General features: G+C 35.6%; 1 protein-coding gene across 1 annotated transcript; it reads right to left on the minus strand.

The window, feature by feature from the left end:
• Nucleotides 1-386: 386 nt before the first annotated feature.
• On the minus strand, nt 387-8283 carry got1 (glutamic-oxaloacetic transaminase 1, soluble). The gene is made up of 9 exons (XM_052089887.1): nt 8059-8283; nt 5645-5826; nt 5192-5315; nt 4655-4767; nt 3925-4029; nt 3341-3491; nt 3080-3245; nt 2534-2676; nt 387-1801 (listed from the first exon to the last, which is right to left on the minus strand). Exons 1-9 carry the CDS (start codon nt 8165-8167, stop codon nt 1662-1664), a joined length of 1233 nt encoding a protein of 410 aa, XP_051945847.1. The 5' UTR covers nt 8168-8283; the 3' UTR covers nt 387-1661.
• Between the last annotated feature and the right edge of the window lie 4537 nt (nt 8284-12820).

Genomic DNA, 12820 nt, shown 5'->3' on the forward strand with positions numbered 1-12820 from the left:
AGCAAAAGGTGGCTCATCCAAATATTAATGTGTGGGGCTTGAATACTTATGCAAGCAAGATATTTCAGTTTCTTATGTTTCAGAAAACTATTTCCCAACAAAAAACAATCAGAATGAAATGTCAGTGTACCATTTGCAATTCTGTAATACGAGAGAATTGGTCAGGGGTCTGAATACTTTTGCAAGGCACTGTGTGTGTGTGTGTGTGTGTGTATATATATATAAATAATTATTTTATTTGAAAAAAATCCCTTGTTTTAAGCACTAAATATTATTTATATAATAACATATTTTCTGGTAATTATTTCAGTAGCAAGTCATGGGGACAGAAAAAGCACTATTAAATATATAAATTGTGATAAAACATTACAGTCAACATGTTCATGCTTTTGTTTTATTCCAATGCATTTTGATTTGTGTACACAGAAATTCGTGATCATATAGGATTGATCTTATGAGACTCTTTTGAGGCTGTGGCAGAGTGAACTGTATTTGGGTCTAATGGCTGAACTTTCAATAAACAGCACGGCAATGCAGAAATGAGCTTGAGCATATGAATCCAGAAGTGAAAGTGCTGGACCAGAATCAGCAGATTAAAAAGCCAGATTTGAAAGTAGACACAAACATAAAGTGCAAACAATGCCTAGGGTCTTCATAAACCAGAGTTTCCAGCACAAACGTCATAAAAGATAAAAAGACTGAAGGAATATTTTAACCCCAAAAGCACTTAATTGACCAAATCAGCTTCCAAAGATGAAATGGCTTTTCAAACACTGCTTGAATATTCTCTTTCTCTCATTTTTATGCAATCAACTTAATGAGACAACTGTCTTTGAACACTTTGTTGATGTCCTGGAGCAATATTAAGTAGCATGATATATAATGAGAAAATGTGTGACAGTGACTCTAAAGGAAAAATATGATTTCAGGGTAAAATGTTACTTCAAAGCATTTAATTTGAGGTATGAGCATCAGATGACAAGTACATCACACTGGAATTATCAGTGAAACACAGTCTAATGCCCCTGGACATTCAAGTTCTATTTAAGTCATCTTTGTAAGCATGTTATTCAGTTTAAACAGTGCATATGGAAACATTCACCACAAAACACACACCTCATCCTTCAGTGATGCACTCAATACAATTCAATCTTTGGAGACATGACAATAAATATGATGAGTTAAGACAGGGCTAAGGGTTGTCCATATAACTAATTCAGTTATACAAACCTACCTGAAATTAATTTAAGGTATAACGGATGATCTTAAAACCAGTTACAATGGACCTTTAGGTTACAGAAATCCAAAGAAAGTCATTCAACTGACTGGAAATTCCCTAAATACCACAATACCACCACAAAGTGCTTATTTATACAAACAAGATTGAAATGAACACTTACGAGAATATTTAAATGTACTCCCTTTTAAACACAGGAACAAGGCGAAGGGAAAATGACAAGACTGTATATACTGTATATTTACCGTTTCATTGCTTTTTGATTAAAGGGGTTGAAACAATGTACAACTTCTACTCATTAAATTAGACCAGCAAAAGCTGGTGAGTGAAGGTGTGTATTAGGCGATGTGTGTGTGTGTGTGTGTGTTGGTTGTGCGACTATGTTCCTGCGGAAACACACACACAGGAAGTGTGAAACAGGTGCTTATTGGACTTTAGTGACAGCCTCATGAATGGACTCAGCCACATAGTCGATGTTCTTGGATGTAAGGCCGCACATGTTGATACGACCGCTCGCCATTAGATAAACGTGCTTTTCCTTGACCATATACTCCACCTGCTTAGCTGTAAAACAGGACACAAAAATAGAATCTATGTTATAGTTCTACGTCATCTTAAAAAACATAAAAGTCATACTAAAAAATATCAATGCCACTGCAAAGAAATATCAAACCAAGAGGCATCTGCAAACAAAGGGTAGACATTTTCTCACAACTAACTTGATCTTGCTATTACTTTGAATCAAGTTCATTTATCAAGTGGTGTCAAGTTCATGTATCTTGACTTATGAAGTCAGATACCCTTCAAAGGTCACACTTCACACAGCTGAAGATCGTTACAGTAACTATGGACATGTTCCACTAGCCTAAAATACCATCCATGATTTGTTTTTCTTTTAAAACGTAACAAACATCTTTCTGAAATGGAAAGGTGTGGTTTGGCTAGTTTATTTTTTATTCTTTTAAATAAATGTCACTTGGTTTGACTTTTTGTTTTCTAAGGCAATGATATTCATACACTGTCAATGTGACTTAACTTTCCAAATACGTTTGGCGCCACTCTACATAAACTAATTGACATCAACATAATGTTTACACTAAGGCAACTAATGAACTGCATTATACAAATTCACAATCTTCCGTATATATTCTCTCCAAGCTCTTTAAATCACACTACACACGAAATCATGCGAGATGATTGTAATGTCTGAATGATCAGTGTCTACTCTGTTAAACAGATGTTTCTAGCAGTGGAATTGATGAATACACTAAGAGGGGAAGAGTTATAGATGCTAACGGTTGAGTCCTGTGAAGCTGAACATGCCGATCTGTTCAGTGATGTGCTCCCAGGTTCCTGGAGTTCCCAGGGCTTTTAGTTTTTCCTTCAGCTGAGCACGCATCAACAGGACCCTCTCTGCCATGGTCTTTACGTTGTCCTTCCTGAGGCAAGATGAAAAATTCCAAACTATAAATCACCCCTAACCAAAACATTAAGAATAGTTACATGTGCATGGGTGAACATCTTCTTAACTGATTACATGATGTGTCAATATTGACTAAGAAAGATAAGAAATGGTAATTTAAAATATAATAATTAATAGAACTAATTATAAATATTATATACTGTATATACATGTATAATAAAGAAAATTCTATATAATAAATAAATAAAGAGAGAGAGAGAATGTGTTTTGTAATATGTAACTTGGACAGAAATTAAAACCTACAACATTGTAAAATATTTTTTGTTAAATTAGAAATTACATTTAAATTCCCAAAGCATTTGTTAAATAAATGAATACATTTGAAGTTAGAGTAATTTGAATTTTCTTTTACAGTTTACCATTCAGCAAAGAGCTCAGGGCTGTTGAGTGTGATGGCAACCAGGCGTGCACCCTGGGACGGAGGATTGGACCATGTGATTCGAACGATCTTCTCCATTTGAGACAGGACACGGTTTACATTCTCTTGGTCTCTGCCTACAACAGTCAGGTTCCCAACTCTCTCATCTGTGGATTCAGGTTAAAAGAATCAAAACCTTTTCCACACAGATACACCAAAACACATCCAATTTCACCCTCATGTTTCTGTCAGAACCACTTACTGTACAGGCCAAAGTTCTTGGAGAAGGACTGAGCACAGAACAATTCGAAACCCTGGGACACAAAGTAGCGAACAGACCAAGCATCCTTATCTAAATTTCCTGAGGCAAAACCCTGATAGGCTGAATCAAAGAAGGCAAACAGATTCTTCCGCTAAAGAGACGGGAAATTAAAGAAAAGAAAAGAAAAATGAGCAAACAACATTTCTACCATACAAAATGCTGACAATGTAGAAGGCAAAGATGTTTTTAGGGATGTGTTTTAGGGAATTACAGCTCCACTGGTGAACTATTCAGGGACTTTCAGGGTCCTGCAAAGCTCAACCACAATTATGATAAATAAATAAAAAATGTGGCTTTTGGTAATTAAGCAATCATTTTCTCAGTATTTATAAAGCGGTCAAAGGTTCATATTTGGACAACAGTAGGCTGTAATTGCACCTAAATCTTAAATTCTTATTACTGGTAGATTATGTGCAATTAAGATAAATTTTTGTACCATCTGATACAATATTTATAAAAGGCCTGCTGTTTTTGTGGTCACACTTTCACAGTCAAGTGATGTTGGGTTGTTCGGAGTGTCTCACCTTCATGATCTCAGCGATCTGCTTCCATTGGTCCTGGGTGGGGTCTGTACCGGTGGGGTTGTGAGCACAAGCATGCAACACAAAGATGGAGTGATCAGGTGCACTCTGACAGGGATTAAACAGGAAATACACAGTTGCAATCAGATGGTATAATAAAATGATAATCTTCAAACTTATTCTTGCGTTACGCCATGATCTAACCTAAGTTTCAGGTGAAAAGTAATTTGCTGTCTACACTGAAAGCAAAAACGCTGCATGACAGAACACAATCACAGCCAACTAGAAGATATATTGATGTTTAATATACTTTATAGTTATGTATAGCAGGAATTTAGACATTTGGATTTCACTGTGGGCAGAGCTTCAAAGCATTATGCCACATAAACAGAACCTAAGAGACAGACTAAATGTTCTATTGCATGTCACTTTTCATGGCTGGTTAGAACGTAAACTCAGATTTACATGGAAGTGATTTTCAATTTTTAATCGATTGTTTGCATTGCACTTGATAAGCACAGTGTTCTGTGACACAGACCCATTTTTGCAATACAATAATGCTAGAAGCCAACCAAAGCCATTTTTACATCTTAACAATGCTAACGGATTTCATGCACTTCTTTCTGCACATATTCAATGGATTTTATTTAACTTGTTGTATCAATAGCTGATAAATACACCAGAGAAGAGCCTGTTTTGTTTAAGACAATAGAATGTCAAAATCACTGCTAACCTCCATGTCACCCAGAAAACCTGCCAGATCGAGTCCACGCTTCTCTGCGTCCCAATATTTGTATGGCCGGATATCCTCAAATCCAGCGTTAGAAAAAACAGCATTGTGGTTCTCTAGAATAAAAGACAACATAATTTAATGTCAATCGTATGGGTGCTGATTTAGCAACAGAGATGTCATTTTTTTTTTTTAATCTGAATTTAAAAAAATCTTTATAAATTAACATTAGCCCAGATTAATAAATGCTGTAAAAATATATTGTTTAGTTCATGATACATAATATATTTACTTATGTTAACAAGTACAACATTATTGCAAAGTGTTACCAGTTATAAATATATATATATATACACACATATATACACACACACACAGATATATATACAAAAATCAAATATTTTTTTTAATTAACAGAACCTCATATTTTGAGGCTAAAATTGTAGCCAATAACATTTAAATAAATATTATTTCCAAATAAAATGTTGACAATATAGTATTTCAAATATAGCACATAGTGTAATTAGGTCCAGTCCTCACCCCATGTTGGTGCAGACACATAAACTGGAGTTTTTGTGTTGTCGGTTCCATTATACCACCGACGAAGAAACTCTGCTCCAATCTTAAGAGCGCCAGTACCACCTAAACACTGTACAGCTCCAACCTGTGATAAAAACATCAGACACTTTGACATCAGAAAGATCATGGCTGAAACAAGGAAACATATGCTAACAAGGTCCAAAATTAAAATGTTTAAATTCCAATCAATGGCGGATGACAAATCTTTCTTACAATATCATGTCTTAAAATGGAGTTTCTAATAAAGTTACTAGCCATCTCATTGAAGTCAATGTTGACTACCATTTGGCACTTAGAGTGTGTTAATTTTAGACCCTTGCTGAATGTAACATACAGTATGTTACGAATCTAAACTTTATCTTGAGCCAACAATATGCATGTTATTAATACAGATCAAATAAAATCATTTCAGACCCGGTTCTCCTTGATAGCAGGACTGTCATCACCCAGAGCAATCTTAGATGCACTGGAACGAAACTCTGGCAGGCCCAGGATGGGTAGGTATTCATGGTTCAAACTTTGATCCTCAGCGATCATCTTCTCCACTTTTCTCACCACAGGCAGAACCCATGGCTGACATTCATCTGTCCTGTATGCTAAAGAGAGAATAAAGGGTAGAGGGTGAGAATAAAAAAAATAAAAAAAGACAGGAAGGCAAAGTTCTGGTTGGCATGTTATTAGCATGGTAATCAATAATTATCCCTACTTAATTGCTCCTTTATATCAATGTCATCTCAGATCAGGTCTTTGATCTATCTGAACTTTTACCTAAGGGCAACAGCTAACGTAACTCAGCATACTAAACACAAACGTGTGTTGCTCATGACCTAATGCAAAGGTAGCAGGAAAACCTCATACAAATCCTGAGAAAGTTCTATATAAATCTAGTCCTATATAATTTTTTTGGACTGTGGTTGTATCAAAAAAAGTTGTTCAAATATATATATATATATATATATATATTAGTTAATTCATATATATATATATAAAAAAAGTTTGATGAATATACAGACACTACAGTAAGACAAACAGCCAGCTAGCTAGACAGTCAGATAAACCATCATATAGATAGATAGATAGATAGATAGATAGATAGATAGATAGATAGATAGATAGATAGATAGATAGATAGATAGATAAAGCAATTTAATTCAGAATAAAGGCTTTATGTGGATTTGTTTTTACATTAAAATGTTTCACAATTGGTGTTAAAATTAACGAGCATTCCATTGCCCAGTGTGAACATTCTGTCAATGCAAGTCTATGGGATTTTTCACCATTTTTGATTGTCCACTGTGTTTAAATGAGAAGTCTGATCAGTTAGAGAAAAAGCACACTATTCCAGAACTCTCTAAAGGTTTGTACCAAATTTGGTTGATGTACTGTTGCTTGAAATATGAGTCAGTGTTAGAAATGTTTATCTCTGTTTAGGGATTTTGAAAAAACCTAAACAAAGTTTGTAGAATAACAGTAACGTGTAAAGCCAACATAATAATTGTAATGTTCTCAGCTAAATTTATTTTATTTTTCACCCAATTTGGAATGCCCAATTCCCAATACACAGTTGCGTAGGAACTCGCCTCAATCCGGATGGCGGAGGATGAATCCCAGCTGCCTCCCTGTCTGAGACCATCAACCCGCGCATTTTATCACGTGGCTTGTTGAGCGCGTTGCGAGGAGGTTACCTCTTGTGACTCTGCATTCCCTAGCAACCGGGTTTCTTAGGACACCTGGCTGGCTGGAGTCACGAAGCACACCCTGGGATTTGTACTAGCGAACTCCAAGGGTGATAGCCAGCGTCTTAACCACTGAGCTACCCAGGCCCCACGAAATGTATTGTAAAGTGTTGCACAGAAACTCTTATGTAAAAATATGTGAACTACAGTTTTTTTCTCATATCAGTATATTGCAATACTCAGCCAAACAACAAGAAAATACAGTTCTTCTGCAGATTTATGACCCAATTTCTACAAAACTGAAGCGATTTAGTTGCACACTGTAAAAGGCTTTTGAAAGCACACAAAATCAGAGTTCTCTGGGTTGATCAGGAGGGATTATCATTTCAGCAATGACGCTGAGAATGGACCACATTCCAGGGGGAGGTGTTTAAAAACAAGTCGACAAAATGATGACTCAGGGATTTTTACAAAGATGTGACTCTTCATCCATGCCTTTACCGTGGCTCAAAACCGCAGCAGTCGTGGTGTCTGAAGGGTGTCAAGAAATGCAAAAGATAATCCTTGCAGAATCCTCAGAGGTCAAGCTCTCCTAACATGGATCAGGAATGTCTACACAGCAGATGACAACTGCCCTACCACAAAAATACTGACATAACACAATCTATTTATCTCCAGTTAACAGCATTTCATAATCCCTGATATAGTTATAAAACCTTCGAATGAGCAGATAGTGGAGAGAATTTTCAACAGATACATTTTAAACAATCTATGGCTGTGTTTTACCAAGCCAAGAACACGATCAAGACTTTATGTTATTGATGCTGTTCCATCTGTGATCATGTGCGTGTGGCCATCATCATTATCATTACAATACAATAAATATTGTTATCGTATAAATACAATATAATTCGCCTTACTTCATCCCATAATGCAAAAGACTGGATTCAAATGCAATTGACAGATGGCATCAAGTCTCATGTTTGATCAATGATCATTCTTGACATTGAAAGAGGATTAACGTAATGTGCATGGGTTTAAAAACATGCGACCGCGTATGTTTTTATAGAGAGTTGTCTCATAAATGTGTGCGTCTATACAGTTTGACTCTGATATACGTGTGTGTTTGTATAGGTATAAAAGGCGTCTCACCTCCGACTCCTAGATTCACCTTGTTTGGATTTTGATCTTCACGGAAATCTGCTGTCAGCTTAAATACTGCGACAGGGGCAGCCTCCGGGACTTCAGCAAATATCGACATAGTACTATGTTTATCTCTGTGTAAATTAAAAGAAAGACAATAGACTGATACGCTAGCAACAGTAGCTTGTTTAGCGTTATGATGGGCACAGACTGCCTTTAACCTTCAAATACGGGATTTTGACAATGGAGGACGGGCGTGCCGAAACTAACCAATAGAAATTAAGACGTCATGTTTGACTCCAGAATCAACTAATCATCTTCTAGTACAGGAAGGTCACGCCTCTACGTCATCGAAGAACGCGCTCGATAAAGCCAATAGGACCAATCAAAACTCCCAAAGCTGTAAGTGACTTGAGTTCAGACCAATGGTAGAGCAGAGAGGGTGGAATTCATTCGCTGCAATGGGCATCCTTGTTTCCGTTCACACCCACCGCAATCTGTGGACCATGTGCATTTTATTTGAAAATGTGCAATTCAAGACTGTTGTCTGTTCTTCAAGTAAGGTTTCATAATATCCTGTTTACTTGAATGTTATGATAGTAGTAATCTAATTCAGCCTTTGTAAATTATTTTATTGCTTCTAGAATATGTCTGTCTAAATGTGTGTGTGTGTGTCTGTTTGTTTTTATAACATAATCTGGAGGTGCTATAATAATTTACAATGGCTGGGTCAGACTACTACAATAATAACATTGAACTAAACAGGGTTTTATAATATATATATATATATATATATATATATATATATATATATATATATATATATATATATATATATATTAAATAAATTATTATAAAATTATATATATAATGTATAATTATATAATGTGTGTATAATATATATATATATATATATATATATATATATATATATATATATATATATATATATATATATATTTATAATTATATAATGTGTGTGTGTGTGTATATATATATATATACACACACACACACACAAGCGCACACATTATATAATTATAAATCTGGTTTTACATTTGAAATACAAAACATGCCCCGTGCAATGTCCTAGCAAGACCACAAGGTGGAGGTCTAAGCTTTGCTTCTGTTCACAGTTGTTCCAAAACATGTTCCTGGAGGCCCTCCGATCTCCCTTATCTGACACCCCCTTTCGGGTCTTGGAGTATTAGCAAGCTGAAGAGTTGAATCAGGTGTGTTTGGTTAGGGAGATATCCAAAATAGTGTTGGGGGGCCTCCAGGAACAGGGTTGGGAACCACTGCAAGAAACCCTAAAAACGATCTGTTTTGAAGTCGCTAATGGAAACATAATTCAAGTCCCAGGAGGGAAGAGTGAAACATGAGCTGCTCTTGTAGCAGTATTTATATCATGAAGGACTCTAAACCCGTATGCCCGGGCATCCTATTATGTTTTTTCCCTTGCTGCTTTTTACATTTGCGTCATGAATTTGTCAATAACTTGGCTAATTAATCTTTTCAATTACCTGTAAAACCTGATCATAAAATATTTCAAATTACAGAATAAAGAGGTTTGCTTGTTTATATTTGTGATTATGTGCTTTTGGGGTTTTATGAATTGTCAATTTAGGTAGGCGTATTGTTGGACAGCCACACCTAGCTATCTTGAGTGCATCCTTAAAAGGGAAATGTCTCTTCAGCTTAAGAGATCATATTTACTTTTACTTTACCTGACCTGCTATTAGTGTAAGATATGAACCTGAAAAAGATATGAAAGTACCATATTTTAGAGACACAGTGACAGCACCAGCAGATAATTTATCATCCTCAAATCACTTAGGCCTACACACAAGCCAGACCTGTATTTCAAGTATCGTGATTGTTTGGGAGAAAGCTGTGAGCAAATTATTATGTGTGTAATGAAAAGTTAGCAAATTCTTGAGATTAGCCTAAAGCTCATGGCAGATATTAGATAAAACGATTCAAATTATTTAACTAACACACAATACCTTTAAGGATATTATAATAGCCCCATCTCTCTGTTCATGGACACCCCCAGGAGAAGTAGAGGGGCAACCACAACCTCCATCTCCCTCGTCGCTTAGCTGCATGGAGTAGATGTTTGCATTCTTTGCCAGTCAGTAGGAGTAGCTTACCTGTGTGTTAACTGTCAGCTTTGTAATTATGGGATTTGAAGGTTTGTTGGCCTTGTATGACACATTGCCTCCTGGGGAATCATTAGCTGCTTCAGTAAAAAAAAAAAGAAGTCTGCTAATACCATATCAAAGAGGCATGACCAAACAAATATAGGCTAATAACATTTTTACATTTTGCAATAATATATATATATATATATATATATATATATACATATAAAGAGAGGGAGGGAGAGAGAGAGCGAGAGAGAGAGAGAGAGAGAGAGAGAGAGAGAGAGAGAGAGAGAGAGAGAGAGAGAGAAAAGAACTATAAAACTAAAAGCCAAAGTCGATCTGAATGTTATCTGGCCCTAAACAGAGAGTATGAGTTGGCAAAATATCTCTTTACTGTCAGAGATAGAAAACAGAGACAGACCCTAACCAAGTACAGGCTCAGTGACCACACATTGGCAATTGAAACAGAAAGACACAAAAAATCATGGCAACCAAAAGAAAACAGAATATGTGATCACTGTTGAACAGGTGAGGTCGAGACAGAAATTCACTTCCTCCTAAAATGTGAAACATTCAGAGAAATGTTTACTTAAACAAGTTTAACTCTGAAACTTCAAGACCTAAATGACCTCTCAAAATTACAAATACTCCTAGGAGAAGGAGACAGGGCACATCTTGCTGCCCAATATGTATCAGCATGCCACAACCTGAGGGACAGTGAAAGATCTAGACAAACACACACACACACACACAATGTGATGTTATTTATATATTACTAATAATTATATTATATACTGTCCAAGTTATTGGACAAAATGTATTTTGCTTTTATTCTATTTTATTTATTCTATATGTTGCTTTGGCAACACTGTTTTTGAAACTTTCATGCCAATAAAGCCCATTTGAATTGAATTGAATTGAGAAAGATTTACACATAGCCTATATTCACTGCATTTGAAGATCAGCCATGTTCATAGCCGCGAGAAGTAGTGCTGGGGGTTGCAGCACACACTGTTAAGTGCGGTCAAAAAATACTGAATTAAATAATTAATGACTATTAATACTATTTGAAAACCGTCCTATTCTGTGTTAATATCGTTAACGAAAGAGATGAGAAAAATGTTAAAAGGTATTTTTATTTCATCAACAATAACGAGGATGACCAGAAAAAGAAGATTTTTGGTAATTAAATTAAAACTTAGATTAAAAAGTAAGAATAATCTAATTAAATAATCTAGGCATAGTGTTGGGGATTTCCAACACACTCTCACTTGTATAGGCTCTGAGAGATCAATCAGCTATATCCACAACTAAAACGTAATATTTCAACTTACATCTGCACATGCAATGAAGCAAACAGTCAGGTGAACTTGAAGAAGTTCTGTACCAGTCACAATGCGTTGTGAAACTGATGTTGTAAATACGTGCTGCTTTGCAACTTTTCAGTTACAGATCCTTAACACCATCCTAAGTTCTAAAAAGATAATACTCATGCTAGCTAATACTTTAATATAAATAATCCTGATGTGCTATGATTTCAGGAGCTAAGGTTTTCACAAGGAGAGTTTTCAAATAGCCAACTACATATTTTATGATCAGAACTCTAAATCTGATTTTCATAGAAATGTTTCAATAAATGTTATACATTTTTCAAAATATGTGAATAACTGGAGTGTGTATATTTGACTGGCACATTTTTGTCAAATTTATACACATGTTTTAAATTACTAATCCCCCACCACCCCCTTCTTCTAGACAGACAGACAGACAGATAGAAGACAGACAGACAGACAGACAGACAGACAGACAGACAGACAGACAGACAGATAGATAGATAGATAGATAGATAGATAGATAGATAGATAGATAGATAGATAGATAGATAGATAGATAGATAGATAGATAGATAGATAGATAGATAGATGACAGACAGACAGACAGACAGACAGACAGATAGATAGATAGATAGACTCAGACAGACAGAGATAGATAGACAGACAGACAGACAGACAGACAGACAGACAGACAGACAGACAGACAGACAGACAGACAGATAGATAGATAGATAGATAGATAGATAGATAGATAGATAGATAGATAGATAGATAGATAGATAGATAGATAGATAGATAGATAGATAGATAGATAGATAGATAGATAGATGACAGACAGACAGACAGACAGACAGACAGATAAGGTTATTAAGCGATTAAATCACACTAAAACAGTGTATTTTTACATTTGTGGACTGACCCCTTTGACTTCCATTGTAAGTGACTTAATGTAACTGTGCCTTTGGCTGTTTTAAAGTTTAAGAGGGTCTATGACTATTTTTTTCTCAAATTTTTTTTTCTGGTCATCAAGATTATGCCACAGATGCTGTCAATGATCTGGGCCCAGAACATCCCAACAGGTATGCCCTGCTATATTTAACAAAACCAAAGATCAGCTCCATTTCTGATGAACTCTAATAAAACAACATATGTGTTCATTTAATTATTGTTCTATAAAAATGGTGTGTCAGCTCTGTTGCTCTGATTCGGATCTCTAAAAAAATAAATACAAAATAACACGATAGTGTCCAAAAGGTAGAATTTGAGAAGTCTTCTTGACTTCCAAAACAA

The sequence above is a fragment of the Xyrauchen texanus genome, chromosome 24, assembly GCF_025860055.1.
Source record: "Xyrauchen texanus isolate HMW12.3.18 chromosome 24, RBS_HiC_50CHRs, whole genome shotgun sequence".
Classification (NCBI taxonomy): domain Eukaryota; kingdom Metazoa; phylum Chordata; class Actinopteri; order Cypriniformes; family Catostomidae; genus Xyrauchen; species Xyrauchen texanus.